The 16,359-nt window shown below is 41.4% G+C and overlaps 2 protein-coding genes across 5 annotated transcripts in view; one reads left to right on the top strand and one right to left on the bottom strand.

Annotated features, from left to right (window-relative positions):
• Nucleotides 1-578: 578 nt before the first annotated feature.
• LOC116854321 (translation initiation factor IF-2-like) lies at nucleotides 579-15,845 on the bottom strand. The gene is made up of 5 exons (XM_032836076.1): nucleotides 15,635-15,845; nucleotides 15,005-15,509; nucleotides 14,801-14,851; nucleotides 9,300-9,431; nucleotides 579-751 (listed from the first exon to the last, which is right to left on the bottom strand). The coding sequence occupies exons 1-5, from the start codon at nucleotides 15,843-15,845 to the stop codon at nucleotides 661-663; spliced, it is 990 nt and encodes a 329-aa protein (XP_032691967.1). The 3' UTR covers nucleotides 579-660.
• GOLIM4 (golgi integral membrane protein 4) overlaps nucleotides 15,364-16,359 on the top strand; it is an 80,323-nt gene continuing 79,327 nt past the window's right edge. For 2 of the 4 annotated variants that reach the window (XM_032836108.1, XM_032836105.1), the window contains exon 1: nucleotides 15,364-16,144. In XM_032836108.1, the coding sequence (XP_032691999.1) occupies nucleotides 15,958-16,144 (187 nt within the window). In that variant the 5' untranslated portion in view covers nucleotides 15,364-15,957. The remainder of the gene's footprint in view (nucleotides 16,145-16,359) is intronic. The other 2 variants (XM_032836106.1, XM_032836104.1) reach the window with 2 other exon arrangements.

Below are 16,359 nucleotides of genomic sequence, written 5' to 3'. Positions count from 1 at the left end.
TTGCCTCTACACCCTTGACTTTCTCCTGTCTCTTCATGTTAGTAATCCTCCAGGGTTCCATCCTTCACACACTACTCTCTCTCATTATACCTGCTTTATCTGGGGAATTTTATTCACTCCTCCTAAAGCATATACACTGAGAGCTGTCAATTCTATATCTCTAATCCAGCTCTAAAGCCATGTATTTACAATAGGATGTTACATACATGCTCCACAAAACATGCCCGGCACTGAACTTCTTACTAGTACCTCAGCTCCATTCTTCCTTCCCTATTCTCTTCCAGATGTATGGAACCACCATTTATGCAAGGAACTATGGTAGAAAACAGCTATCCTTGATTCTTTTCTTCTCCAACCTCCACGTGATTGTTAATTTTAGGTGCCAACATGATTGTGCCACAGGGTATACAGATATTTGATTGAACATTTCTGGTCGTGTCTATGAGGGTGTTTCTGGATGAGATTAACATATAAATTGGTAGATGTAATAAAACATATTGCCCTCCCACTCCCCTTATCTAAACCATGAAAGGCCTGAATAGAATAAAAGGCTGAATAAGAAAGAGGTCTTCTTTTTGCCTTAAGGTCTTCAACTTGAAACATCAGTCTTCTACCTTTGGACTCAAAGTTGGGTTGACACGTATCAGCTGCTCTCCTGGTTCACAGGCCTTTGAACTTCAATTGGAAATTTGCCCTCAGCTCTTCTGGGTCTCCAGCTTGCTGACCACAGATCTTGAACTTCTCAGTCTCCCTAAGCACATGAGACAACTCTTTGTGGTACAACTCTTTCTATAGAAAAGTGTGTGAAAAAAAAATACACACACACACACACACACACACACACACACACACACACACACACTTTTGGTTTTCTTTCTCTGGAGAACCCTGACCAGTTCAGATTTTGGTACCAAGAGTGGATCTAGAGGACCACAATTTTAAGGATGAGTTTTCTGAATTAGTTCTGAGGTTTCTGAAATTGGCTCTCTAATCTCATTAGATTGATAGATGGTAATGACCCTATTTCCAATAGTGAAGAGAGCACTGATAGTCCCTTGCAAGATCTGGAATCAGAGATATGCAAAATATCTTCATTAGATATTCTAATCAACCAGTTAAAAGAAGTAAGGAACTTGGTGACTGCAATTGTGATACTTTCAGACATTTTTGGAAATCTAATGAATTTAATGAGGCTGGTTGGTTGATCATGTTGCTGGAGATCATGTTGCTGGAGAAAGTGATGAAGGAAAGGATGAGCTCAGGGAACTGAATTTTCAGTTCAAGTGTCACATAAATGACCTAAATGGTTCTGTGTGTGCCCTAAAGGTGACCCTTATCTCCTGCAGCCTTAGGGCTGAGATTCTTGAAAATCAAACACAATTTCATCCTGCAGTTGGCTGAATTACAACACTAGTTGAACTCCTAGCTCCACAGGGTGTCCACTGTTCAAATGAGGGCATTGATTGGGAAAGAATAGAATATTGCCAATTGGAATGCGGACCTGTAAGAAGAGCCTGATGAGGCTGGGGACATTGAGCCTCTAAATTCTGGCTAGTCTTCTTTCCCAGTGGAAGTGGACTCCTTACTCCCAGTAGTATTGGCTTCTCCAATTCCCCCTACTTCCCTTTGGAGGGAATTAATTGTGCATTGCCCAAGGAAACTGTAATGCTATGCAATACAAAGCTGATTTTCCTTAGGACCCACATCTACTGCTCCTCTTTACTTCTAGACATGTAACTAGACTCAAATTCCAGAAGGTCCCAAGGATGAGCTACAAAGCATGACCAATGAAGAGGTGTACTACGCTCAAAAGAATTATGTGAGTTTTCTGATTTATATAGACTAAAATATGGAAAATATGTATGGGAATGAATAATGAGGGTGTGGGATAATGATGGAAGAAGCAGAGTTGGATCTGGCTGATATTCTCAATATGGGCTTACTAAGCAGAGATCCTGGATTTAAAATTGTAGCTCAGGGAGTTGGGAAGGGTTTAACAGTTTTAGTTGATTGGGTAAAACAAGGACCAAAATGGCCTACCGTGAGGAAACTAGAAACACTTGACCTACCTTGCTTAAACGTAGAGGGAGGGATTCGAACGCTTATGAAGTTTGGAATGCAAATTTGCCGTATTAGTGGATTTTTCAGTTAAGACTTACCCACTCTGAGAGTCCAGGTGACATACCAGAGTCCAGAAGACACCTTTCACCACAACTCTGAGAAAAAAATTGTGAATAGTGCCCTAGCATCCTTAAAGAGCTCTTTGTAGGCCAGTCTCTACAGTGGGGACTACAGTCACTGAATAAGGAAACCTAAATGCAGTGGGAGTAATTGGATCCTGGGTTAGCAAGAGCCAAGTGGCAGCACTCAAACATCAAAGGCAATGGGCATTGTTACCATAATGGAGTGCAGTCAAGTTGTAATCAGAATAGTCTGAGTTGCACGAATCTATGGCATTGGGTGGTTCACCATGATGTTCCAAAAAATGGGATAGCTAGGAAGCCTGCTAAATTCTCACTTGATCTACCACAACAGAAAAGTTTTAGATCAAGTAGCAAAAGTCTAATCTGAATCATAAAAATGAGTCATGGCTTCTCAACCAATTCCTGCACTTGATCAGTTTTTAGACCTAGACCCCTTGAGTAGAGAAGACACTGAGCCCCCTCAAGACAGTCCCTGTACACCACCAAAAATTTATAATCTTTCTCCAAGCCTTCACTCAAAGGACCTCCAGGCTTTTACCAGGGAAATTGTACATTGAGAAAATAATGAAAACTTTTAGAGACTATGAGACACTGGCTCTGAACTGACACACTCATTCTAGAAGACCTGAAATATTACTGTGATTCACCAGTTGGAGGAGAGGTTTAGGGAGGTCATGTACTCTGGGGACTTTACCTCAGTTCCCTCTTACAGTGGGTCCGTGGGTCCTTAAACCCATCTGGTGGCTGTTTTTCCAGTTCTGGGATGCATAATTGGAATAGCTATAATTACGAGCAGGCAGACTCCCCACACTGGCTCCTTGACCTGTGGTGTAAGGATTATTATGGTGGGAAAGGCCAAGTGGGAGCCTCTGGAACTGCCTCTAACTAGGAAAATAGTAAACCAAAGCAATATTGCATTCATGAAGGGACTACAGAGATTGTGCCAGTATCAAGGATACAGGTGTGGCAACCCCATGACATTTCCATTCAACTCACCTCTTGGGTCTATGCTGAAGACAGATGGATACTGGAGCATAATGGTTGATTTTGTAACCTTTAACCAGGTGGTGACTAACTGCAGCTGTTATACCAGCTATGGGTTCAAATTGCTTTGAGCAAATTAACACATCCCCTGATATCAGATATGCAGCTGTTGATTTGCAAATGCTTTTTCTCCATATCTGTTAGTAGGAACAAGCAGAAGCTACCCGTCATGAAATGGATGTTATCTGACCCACCAAGCCGTAAGGTTAGCATGTAAAACAGCTCTCCACCAACAAATAGAAATGGTACGTATGTGGTGTGCTTTAAATGTACTGATGCTCATTTATATCTCAGAATATGGTCCATTTTAGTAAATGGTCCATAAGCACTTAAAAAGAATGTGATTCTGTTGTTGAGTGGAATGTTCTCTACATGTCAATTAGGTCTTATTGGTTCATAATGTTGCTCAGGTCTTTCATATGCTTACAGATTTTCTGGCCACCAGGAGAAAAGTATTGAAGGCTCCAACTGTAGTTGTAGATTGGTCCATTTCTCCTTGTTCTATTAGTTTTTGCTTCATGTATTTAGAAGGACTACTATTAGGCACATAGTCATTTTGGATTTTTAGGTCCCCTTGATAAATGGACCCCTTTTTCATTATGAAATGATCATCTTTTTTCTTGATAATATTTTTTCTCTGAAATTGACTTTCTCTAAAAAGAAAGTAAAATAAAATCTCCTTTCTCTATTATTAACATAGCCACTCCATCTTTATTTTGATTAACATTCTCACGGTCTATGTTTTCCCTTTTTGGGATTTTTAACACTTTTTATTTTGAAGTAAATTTTAGACTAACAGAAAAATTGCAAAAATTGTTCTCATGTACCCTTAACCAACTTTCCCTAACACAGAATATCTCTTCAGTCTCCCGGGGCTGTCTCCTGTTGGAGACATGGCTGCACTTGCCTGGGCTCCTCCTTCTCTGTGTGGCAGCTTTCTGGCCAGACAGTAGTTAGAGCAGTCATGCCTCTTTTGTTTCCTCTCTCTCTAGAAGCACTCTTTCTGGATGCCTTATGGATGAGCCATTGTGTCATACATTTTGTTCAGTTTTTTAGTTACCTCAGGCTGTGGTGTAAATCTGGACCCTTTATATAGTATTTTGTACCCTGTTTTTGTTTTTTCATTTAGCATTCATCATATCATGGGGTATTCTTTACGCATATCACTTTAGCAGATATGTTTCTGCCCCACGCATATAGGCTGGGAAATTTTTGCCATTTTCCTTCCCCCGGACTTCTGGTGTGCCTCACTGCCATGGGAGCTAGTACCTGGGTCTCCAGCTGCTGTGGCCATTTGGCTGTTGCACAGAGGATGGGGAAATTTCTGGGACTTTACACCCTTCAACCAAACCCTTAATGACTCCATGGAGCAGTAATATGAATATGGCAGCTCTCTTGCTCCTTAGGGGAACAACTCTGAGTATGATCTACACTTTTTCCAGAGCTCTTCTGAGTGAGCAAAAAAAGTTTCTTTGGGATTGCTCATTTGCCATCCTTCCAGCTATCCTGATTTTTCATGAGAATTCTTCCTAATAACCTTCCTCCACGTGAAAGCTTTCTTCAGGGTCTCTTTCTGAGGATTCCAAGCTAAACAACTAGCTTTAATGTCTGCTTAATATTTCTTTTAGAGATTCTTGACCCAATTCCAGCATGGGAGTGGGTTCTTCCCACCCATGACACCAAGCAATTCTTGGACACCAGCAGGCAGTCTGAAAATTCAGCTCAAGTCTAATCCTATCTATCTAGGGGAGTCTGGGTGGCTCAGTTGGTTAATTTAAGCGTCTGCCTTCAGCTCAGGTCATGATCACAGGGTCCTAGGAGATAGAGCCCCTGGTCGAGCTCCCTGCTCAGCGGGAAGCATGCTTTTTTTGCCTGCCACTCTGCCTGCTTGTGCTCTCTCTCTCTCTCTGTCAAATAAATAAATAAAATCTTAAAAAAAAAAAAAAGTCTGATTCTATCTACCCGAGATAGCTCAGCCCCACAAGACTGTACCCCCACTCCCAACCCCTTCAGACACTTGTCTCAAGCCCCAAACTGTTACCTGTGCTTCTGACCAATCTGTTACAAACTGGAGCTTCCAACAACCTCCTCCTTAAATTTGATTTGCTAGAGCAGCTCACAGAACTCCGGAAAACACTTATTTATGTTTACCAATTTATTAAAGGATATGATAAAAGATACACATCAACTAAATGAAGAGATCCATGGGGCAAGATATGAGGAAAGGGCGGGGAGCTTCCATGCCCACTATGGGCTTACCACTCTCCTCAAAGCTCCACTTGTTTACCAATCAGGAAGCTCTCTGAAATAAAGGACCAAAAAGCTATCTCGGGTTTTTCTGGAAGCTTCATTACATAGTCCTAATTGCCTAAGTCATTGCCACTGAGCTGGCCAGGCACCCATTGTGATAATTATCTTTGTATGCAAAAGTGTTTTCTTGAGTTCTAGACAACTTTCTGTGGATAGATTCCTAGAAGAGAAATTATTGAAAAAAGGGTATGATATTTTATGGTCCTTGATCTGAATTGCCAGTTTGCCTTCCAGAAAATTTATCAATTCATAGCTTCCTTTGCAGGATATCTTTGTTTAAAATATTTTTGAGGGGTACCCTGGGTGGCTCGGTCATATGGGTGTCTGCCTAGGCTGGGTCATGATCCCAGAGTCCTGAGATCCAGTGCCGCGGCAGGTTCCTCACTTGGCAGGAAGCCTGCTTCTCTCTCTGCCTGCCACTCCCTATGCTTGTGTGCTCTATCTCTCTGACAAATAAATTAAATCTTTAAAAAATATTTTTTTGACTACATGAAGCCAGTCTTAATGTAAACTTTTTTAAAAACCTTGCTATTGTCACTCGTTATGAGATTATTAGTATTGGTTTCATTTCTTTGATTACTGAGATTGAATACTTCTCACATATTTGCTGGCCATTCATCTGCTTATGAACTGTTTATGAACTCTTTATGAACTATTATCTGTTTATGAACTTTGCAACTTTTTATTATCTTTGTTTTAAGCATATACATACAATTATATAAAGTTGTTAGATCTATGTAATTTATGCAGTCTATTTAATCTATGCAAATATTCTCTATGTGTCTGCTTTTAAACTTTTTAGTATTGTTTGAAGTATGACGATTTTGAATTTCAACTAATCCAATGTATTTATTTCTTTACATTTGTTTCTCCTAAGGCTTCCCTACTTAGAAATTTCACTACGTTTAAAATCAGATAAATTTCATTCTACCTTTTTCCCCAGATTTTTTTCTTTCTTTTCTATCTCGCTGTCTTGTAAATTCCCATTATTTTGGTCTTTGTCAGGGAACAAAAATAGATTTCATTGAGTGTTGTTTATTCACTCACTCAATTAAATCGTGCTCAGTGTTTATTAGGTACTACATAGAGTGCTAGAGACCTTGTTGGTAAAGGCAGATGTTCAGAGGGACACTGAAGTCATATCTGAAGTTGATGCAGGCTGGCTGGGTCCGAGGACCCAGAGGGGTACCACAAGACCAGTCAAGAGGGTCCTTGGCTTCTCACACGCAGGACAGAAATCAGACGTGAGCTGAGAAGAAGTGAGAGCAGAATTTATTAAACATAGAGAGTGTAGAGACAGAGCATCTGAGAACCTCAGAAAGGAAAGAAGAGTGAATTTTGTCTTTGCTTGGGGCCTGGGGTTTTAATTGATGGTTGTGTTCCAGGGCGCAGTGTCTTCTCACGCATCTAGAAACTAAGATGAGGGTCTAGATGCTCTCCATAAGTCACTTATGCCCTGCAGCCAAGGGTCTTGATGAGTCTGAGGTCTCAGGAAACATTCATGACGACCCAACCTAGTCACTCCTTAGATGTGCTGGAAGACTGCAAAAAAGAAAAAGGAAAGAAAGAAGAAGGAGGAGGAGGAGGAGGAGGAGAAGAAGAAGAAGAAGAAGAAGAAGAAGAAGAAGAAGAAGAAGAAAAAGAAGAAGAAGAAGAAGAAGAAGAGGAAGAAGAAGAAAGGAAGAAAGAAAAAAGAATAGAAAGGAAAGAAAAAAAAAGAAAGAAATCATTAAATCCTTGACTTTTACAAAGAGGACATACACCATCTGTTTGTTTGTTTTTTTAAATTACGTTAAAGATTCTATTTATTTGTCAGAGAGAGAGGGAGAGCATGCGCGTGCCAGCAAGGGGAGCTGCAGGCAGAGGGAGAGGCAGGCTCCCCTCTGAGCAAGAAGCCCAATGTGGGACTGGATCCCAGGACTCTGGGATCATGACCTGAGCCGAAGGCAGATGCTTAACCGGCTGAGCCACCTAGATGTCTCACACTTTTTAAAATAAGGTACATGTAACGTAAGGGTGAAGGTCCTAGCAAGAATAGAAGCAAGAAAAGGAGCAAAAACAGTTTTTCATGGGGTTGCTTTAGTTTCCCTGTCCCAAAGTCACTAAGTGAAACAGTTCACTTAATTCATTGCTGTTGGTGGAAGAGAGAGAGTGGGAAGATGTGTGTGAAATGGCTGCCCCGAGCTAGATAGTCTACCCTCCTGTTCCATGGTGTGATACCAACTCACTCTTTATAGAAAAACAGATCTTAGGATCAGGTATATGTTCAACAATGTTAAAACCAACAAATGAGTAGAAAGCATCATTATCCTGAAGAGAATAGATTTTCATGAGTTATTGAAAATATCCACCTTTTCCCCCTCTTTATCTAATTACTTAAAAGAAGCAGTATACAACAAATTATTTTTCTTTAAGCACTTTAACATGATTGCAATAATATCACTTATGCAATTTCACATTCTCCTTTTTGCATTTAATGTTATGAAACATTTGTAAAAGTCATAAACTGCTTAGTAAACATATCTAACAGTTATACACAAAACCTTTTATATACATAAAAGATTTTAAATGGGCCAATTACTGTTACTCAAAGCAGAGTCTGTTTTTCTTCTTAAATAAATACATACCGTTTTACAGATTCTCTATTTGGGATATTATCATACAATCATGCCCATTTTGGAGGGTGTGCACATTTAATCAGAGTGAATTAATACAAGTACACACAACCTTAGGCCTCTCAAACAAATTTCTTTTTCAGTTAGCCAGGTACTCTTTTCAATTTTCTTCCTCTTAGTGACTCTTAAGACCATTCATTCTATAATTTATTGAGCCTCTAAAATGGAAAATGAACTATAATAGAACATTGCCTTAAGAAGTAACATTCCAGACATTCCAGTGCATTTAATGTGGCCCTTCAAATCTTTAACCTATCCCTCTCCACGAGCTCCTTGAAGAAATTCTTGTGTGTGCTAATCCAAAAATAAAAGCCCCCACAGCAAACTTGCCCTCAACCTCATAGCCTTTTCACGCTCCGCTCAATCTATCTTCCTTTGCAGGCAAATTACCAAAAGCAGAGTTCACCCTACTACTCCTCTCCTTTACTTGTCCGTCGCCCATTTATTCCCCAGAGCACTGTAATCTTCCACTTCACCCCAATCAGATCCTTTCAGGCCTCCTTGCAGGCTTTATCTCAACTTCCTTTGAGTTCTATCAACAAAGCTCAAAGTTCTCTTCTTAATACTTTCGGTTTCCCTGTTACTTCTCTCACACACCTTTTCTTGATCACCAGTTCCTCCTTTTACCTCACTAGTCATTTCAGTGTATGCTAGAATCCCTTAACTCTGTTGAACCAACTCACGGGACGATGGGAGGCTCTCCCCTCTGTCAGTCAGTACCTTCCCTGTGCACTTCAGGGCCGAGGACTCCTGGCACTTAAACTAATCTCCGCTTGGCCTGTGTCTGCCTACCTAACTGAATGCCTCACAGAAACCAGTGGGTTGTTATAAAAGCTGCTTATGCAATTGCATTTGCTATTTTAATTATGTAATTTAATCAACTGTTGTGTAAACTAATGAAATAGGAGAGTGAAAAAAATAAGAGTTGTTTCTATGAAAATTGAGATAAGTGATTTGGAAAAGCTCCATAATGGCTGGTATCTGAAAGAAAAATTGCAGTCAACTTAAGTGAAAAACAAAACCAAGAAAAGCTCCTTCCAATCTAGACATTTTTGAATGACCTTACCATACAAATATCCTGAAGATCTTGCCCCACTCAGTGAAGCAGAGACTGGAATCTGAACGATGTTCTTTGGCTTCAGCAGCTAAGCTGAGCTCCCACCAACAACAGATCCGCACACAAAACAAAGGCTTTGCCCTGCATCAAAAGAGAATGGAAGCAAAGTGATGTTTCTTTGTTTTGAGGGGTCTATGCATCACTTTTCTTTTTCCCAGCTTGAACTGCCTCTGCTGATTAACCGATCCCATTGCCTGGTCTAACAGGAAATCATGGTTACATCATGAGGCCTCTTGTTCTCTTGCTTTGTTCTCTCCTTGAATAATTTAATTTCCAGCCAGAGTTTTGATTTGGCCTTTAAATCAACAAATCAAATCCACAAGTTCTTCACTGGAAGGGTCCATGGTTCATTCATCATTATATCCTCCACCTTCCATTTCACTCCCCGCATTATGCCTTGCACACAATAACTACTTGAGAAAATTGTTGACATAGAAAGCATAATGAAAACCTTAGTCTGTAAATTGTAACCAAGGAATTAGAAATCTAGCTTGAATAAGTGGATTACAAAAGTCCCTTGGTTTAAGGTCATAATTCATCCCTTCTCAACTATTAAAGAAGTTCAATTAATAAATATGATTGGAAAATTATTGTTTTAAACTGGGTATCTTTTTTTTTTTTTTAAATCAACTGTTAGTTTTCCAGAAAAGTATAAATAAATTTAGGTCAACAGTGACAAGTATCCCTACAAATTCAATTTTATCTAAATGAAATCCAAAGTTTGTCTTCTCTCTTGAATCCTGTGGGCTCATTCTCTCTGAAGTGAGGCAGCACAGATAGGATCATCCCTTGCATTTTACAGATGAGAGAATTAAGGTCCTAACTGTTACTGACTTGCTGTTGACTTCATAGATAGTTTGTAACTTAAACGGGATTTGTATCCTCGCAGTAGGCATCTTGAGTCACCTTTTGAATGTTCCTGAAGCCCTTTACAATTGGGCAAGAGAATCAGGAACAAAGAAGCAAAAAGTGAAACTCTTCTGTCCTTTATTATGACTCATCTGCTTATCAGCCTATCTAGGATTATGCCATTAGGGTTCAGTCCTTTGGCTTAACCTATTTTCTCACGAAATTCTTGAGAACAATAATAAGCTAATAATTCACTCGTTAATATCTTCCTGTTAATTAATGGATCCAATTTACTTTCCTTGGAATAACTGATAACTTGTAGGACAGTAATAGATGTTTTGAGGAAGATTATATTAGATTTTTGTCCTTTGTCTTCAAGAAGGGAAAGACAGTGTGTGTATGTGGGTGGGTGATAGGGAGTGAAGGGCATAGTCCTAGACAAGGATCCTGGGAAACAAAAGATTCCTAGGATGTTGGATGCCAAGATTTAAGGAGCTGCACTAGAGAACAGAATGAGAAGGAGCAGAGCGCGAGAAGACATGTGTTTTTACTTCTCAGTTTTAACGTGAGTAGAACTTAATGCTGAGGTAACTTGACTCTTAGGATCTTTTTCTTTTTTTTGAAAGTTTGGCCTATTTTATCTCTAAGTGAAACCATTGATAATCCCTTTGTTTTGACTCAAAATATTCCTGAAACTAGAGCATAAAAAACCTTTATGGAGCAGATTATGATTCCCTTAGGAATAGTTCAGAAATTGAATGTTGAATTTCTGACCCAGGACTTAGCATTGGATACATCATGAGTATGATCAGCCATGTCCCATGACAATTAGGAAATTACTACATGTATCTATCATATAATACTAAAATTCTAATACCGATTCTATAAAATGGTCATGGATAAACCAAGCATGTCTTTTATACAAAGCAATCAACAAACTACGCATTTTGGGGGGGAACCTTAAAAATGTCATATTTCGTTGGCTCCTGATCTTCCCACAGTCTATTCGTCTGAAGTCTCTGAAGACAGTAAGCTGGTGGAAAGCTGCCTGAATGAGCCAATGGAAGATTTGGGAAGTCCGCCTCACCTGAGTCTCACATACCGTCCTTTCCCGTATATTCTAATATTCTATGAAACTAACTTTCCTAAAAGTGATATGCTAGCTATAATGAACATTAAGCAACAAATTAAAAATATTTCTTAAACCTGGAGATTCACAGACCTGTACCCCTGGGTAAAAAATATATATATATGTTTATAAAAAATAAAATTAAAAAAAATATATTTCTTATGCCACCTTAGAATCTGGAAGAGTTTACGGTATGCTCAACTGTCCTGCTTTTAGAAAGATGTTAAAGACATTTGAAATAATAGTTCTTATTTCCTTAGTTTAGCTACACATCTACAGATTTAGGGCCTCCTAAATATTTTTCATGTTTTAAATTATGAAACAATTTTCATGCTTTGTTAATCTGCTAACAATTACCACCAGGTCATTAGCAAAATTTTGTGGAAAATGAGTTTCAAAACACCTCTTACAGAGTCCTCAAAAAAACAGAATACCTTGAATGTAGCTTTCTTTTTTTTTTTTTTTTTCAAAGATTTCATTTATTTATTTGACAGATCACAAGTAGGCAGAGAGGCAGGCAGAGAGAGAGAGGAGGAAGCAGGCTCCCTGCTGAGCAGAGAGCCCGATGCGGGGCTCGATCCCAAGTCCCTGGGATCATAACCTGAGCCGCAGGCAGAGGCTTTAACCCACTGAGCCACCCAGGCGTCCCTGAATGTAGCTTTCTTTACTTCTCAAAACAGTACATATAAGTGGCAAGCAGGAAGCCGTATATTAATTAGATGATAGCAAATGGGTGAAGTGGCAAAAAGGCAGAGATGGTAAGTATAGTTTTCTACAGAGGAAAAAGGATAGTTGATTTCTGCAAAATTCACAAGAAAAGGTTGAAGCTGTGCTTTATTAATACTGAAACACCATTTACAATTTTATTTTTTAATTGATATATAGTTGACATATAACACATTAGTTTCAGGTGTATGACATAATGATTCAATTTAAATATTTATTGCAAAATGATCACCGCAATAATTCTAATTAGCATCCATCACCACACAGTTACAAATTTTTTTAAAAAATTGTTTAATATTCATCACCTTTTCTTAGGTAGATGTCTCTTGCAAACTGTTGAATTCAATTTGTAGTAAAGAGATTTAATTCAAAAGTTTCACGGACAATGGAAACTACTCAGTCTAGGATGGGTCATCTATTTTTACAAATTATACACCTACTGTATCCCTCAACTATATATTTCTTGCCTTTCCCTATTTTGAAAATGAACAAATTTTAGTGAAATGACAAATTTAGTAAAACTGGAAAGAATGCTAAGATTTCCAAATATTACCTTAGTCCTTCTCAAATGTAAGGCCTTGAATCTTGAAGTTAATTTCTTCCTCCCTTAGAAATAAAATATTAAACTGGTAAAATACCTCAGGATATAGAACTTTTAAAATTATATATATTGTTAAAAATATGGCACATAGAAATGTAAGTATATAATACTAGTTTAAACATGATAAATAAAAATAAAATAGAACTAGCAACGGACCTCACAAGACCATTAGAAATAGCTCATCTGTTACAAGTTCTACCCAAAGGCAATGTTATGTAAACTCAATTTATACCTGGATAGTTTCCCTGATGTTGGCCTCTCAAAGGCTTTATACTGATATTTTTAAGAAACTAGCAGCATACTTCACCTTGGAAAAGTAATTTTATAAAGACACTGCCATTAGTGATTTTATATACTTCTACATACCCTTCTTGAATTTGAAATAATGGGTGAGTCCAGGTAATAATTTTTGTTCTCTTTCAAATTTTATGACTAAAATATTGAGTTGTGTTTTATGGCCTACATTTATTATATTCTGTAGAGTCAGCCAGCAGCTTTAGGCAAAGAATACCTTTGGAGTCTGAAATCAGATGCAAAGGAATCAGGGGTTTCAAATGAGTAATCATGTATTCCAGAAGCATAAGAATGTTCCAAAGATTCTGAAATACAACTAAATACTGCATACTGTGTAATGTGTGAGTAATAATTTCCCAATCCTCTGTACAATTTCTTCCTTCCTTTCTCTGTCTCTTTCCCTTCCTCCTTCCCTCCTTACCTTTCTTTTCAGTTAAGATAATTTTGTCTCCTAGTATGGGCCAGGATTATTGCTATAAAACTTCATTTCCTCCAGAATAGTTTTGGTAGTACGTCTGGAGGAAGAGTTTATTTAGCAAATCATACTCTAATAATGGTAAGGACTTTTCTTAAGGAATTTTAACAAGGTGGCAGGAATTACCCAGTCTCGATTTTTAAGAGTAAAACTGAAAGAGGGAAATTTAAACAGTGGTAGATTGAATAACAATTAAGACTATTTGGTATCTGTATGACAGAACAAAATTCTAAAACTTCCTTAAATAATTTTCTTTTTAAACCAGGTTCTCATTTTAACTGACCAGACACAGTTTGTTCATATCATTTGTTAAAAAAGAATGAGAACTTGGCTTCCACAGGAAAACAGCAGGATTCTAACCTAGATCTCCTTCTGCTGAACTCCTACATTTCTGCATGTTGTGGGTCCTAGAGCTATCACAGTCCCTTCAATAAACTTTCGTTTCTTTACCAAACTGAGGCTGATACTTAATCTGGGTGTGATAAGTGAGATAGTGTTAATTGTAAATGAAAGCATTTGAACAATATAATTACTGTTATAACTTATTATTTATTAGGGAAAAGCATTTTATTAGGGAAAAGCCTGGCAAACTTAGGTTTCGTGATAATATAAATGTCATTAGGCTAGCATTTGTAATGAGGGTTATTTTATGGTTTTAGCATTTCAGAGTCTACCTAAAAAAGTTCTGCACCAGGGACCGACCATCTTTATGTTTAATGTGGCTACGCAGATCTACCCTCATTTTGAGCACTTGTCTATTATTGGTAGTGATAACTAAAGTCTGGTTAGAGTATCATAAAAACTATGCAGCATGAAATAAATTCCATGACACTTCTGAGGCATTTGAGAAATAATTTACTTTCTTAGAAGTTAGGTCAAGAGCAGAAACAAAATTATCATTCACGCCTAACCTGAATTTTCCCTCCTCAAGTACATAAAAAGAACAAAAGCACTGTTTTCTTTGAATTTGATTTTCTTTGAAGAGGTTTGTGATTATTACGTTTTACTTTGTTTTACATAGGGAACCTTTGTTAGCCTTCAAAATGTAATTTAGCAATGTAACTGATGTACTTTTGCAACCAATCAAGCAAATACATATGACAAAATGTATGCATACTTATTTCAGCCTCTGAGATTTGTTTTCAAATTACTCTGTTTGGAGCCCGGGGAAGAATATGAGATCATTTATTTCCCGTCTGCCAAAGGCAAGCTGATTTCCCCAACCCACATGGACAGTTGAGCAGTAAGTCTATCGTGTTAGCGTGCCTGAGTCTCCCGACTCGTGTCCTGCCATCCGTGAGCACACAGGTATTCGTGCTAGCACGCGGATGGGGCAAGAGTCCAGGGGCAAGACCTCTCCCTGTGCGGCTACGCAGATTATGCTGACGGTATAGCCATCCCGTGTGTCTGCTGCACCTGCCCATTGGCTGGGGAAAGAAAGAAAGGGTATTCGGTAGAGTCTAAGCAGCGGCTTCCACCCACTCCCTCCCACTTACATACACTGTACTCTCTCCCCACGTGCATTCCGAGGGCTGGATCGCACACATTCACTTGCACTCTCACACACGTGCGCACCATACCTCGCCCAGCCGCAAGCCGGGACACGTCGCCCGGGCACCCCAACCTCCCCGCCCCAGGCTCGGCGGGCTCTCCCCACCCACCCGCGCTCCACGTGGGCGCACCCCGGCGCCAGGCGGCCGCGCTGCCCACGGAGCCCCTCGCGGGCCCTCGCGGTGGGAGGGAAGGCGCGGCCCCGGGGTCGGACGGACAAAGCGGGCGTCCAATCGAGCCCCGCACTGCCTCCCCGAAGGGAGGGAGCGGCGGCTCTGACGGGCCCAATGAGCGGGGAGCCCGAGTGGGACTTCCTCCCGGAATCCCGTTGGCCAGAATAGCGGGGCCGTGGGTGACACGTAAGTTGGGTGGGAGGCGGCGGCGGCCGAGGTTCAGCAGCCCCGTCAGTGACACCGGCCCGCCGTCCCCCGCACCCGGCCGGGCCAGCCGGTGCCCGCCCATCCACTACCTCGGCCGGCCGCGCGCGGAGGCGCCGCCTGGAGTCGGGTCTCTTTGTTGGGCGCGCACCCCCTCCTTTTGGTGGCAACAAAGTCGCGCAGTGGGAGCCGCCGCGAGGGGCGGGGAGCGGCCGGGGCGGGACTCCGAGCGCCGCCGGGGGCAGCCGAGCCAAAAAGTGGGGAGGAGGAAAAAAGGCAGACGGCGTCTGGGGACCGGCGCGGGCACAGCCTGCTCGGAAGTATGCGGAGGGCCCCCTCCCGGGCCCGGGCACTCGCGGAGAGCCAGCCTCGCAAAAGTTTGCCGGCCGCTGCCCAGGCGGCGTCGATGGCTGCGCGCCCCGCGGCGCGCGGGGGCTGAGCGGGCGCCACTTCCCCTCGGGCCCCGCTTTTGTGTCTCGCGTCTCCTCCTCATGCTGCGTCCGGCCACCTCTTGCGGCGGCCGCTGCTGAGGCGCTCGCTCCGGCGGAGGGGAGGAAGGGACGGCGGCGGCGGGGGCGGCCGCGGCGCGGGGTCCCGGCGGGACTATGGGAAACGGGATGTGCTCCCGAAAGCAAAAGCGGATTTTCCAGACGCTGCTGCTGCTGACCGTGGTGTTCGGCTTTCTCTACGGCGCGATGCTCTACTACGAGCTGCAAACGCAGCTGCGGAAAGCCGAGGCGGTGGCGCTCAAGTACCAGCAGCACCAGGAGTCCCTTTCCGCCCAGTTACAAGGTACGGTTAACGGGACGCGCGCGGCCGGTGGCCAACTTCGCCCCGCGCCTCCCGCCCCGACTGGAAAAGTGGCTTTGGTGAAACGTTAGCGCTGCGGGTGCCACCTCTGACCATCGCGGACATCAGAGGCGAGCCATGCTGGGCCGTCGGGTCCCCGAAGTGTAAAGGGAGATGACATCTCCACCTCCCACTTCCTCCGGCGGTTACGTTTGAAA

The sequence above is a fragment of the Lontra canadensis genome, unplaced genomic scaffold (genome assembly GCF_010015895.1).
Source record: "Lontra canadensis isolate GAN:19392208 unplaced genomic scaffold, GSC_riverotter_1.0 scaffold90, whole genome shotgun sequence".
In the NCBI taxonomy this organism is placed as follows: domain Eukaryota; kingdom Metazoa; phylum Chordata; class Mammalia; order Carnivora; family Mustelidae; genus Lontra; species Lontra canadensis.
This window is presented reverse-complemented; position numbering and strand designations above follow the sequence as displayed.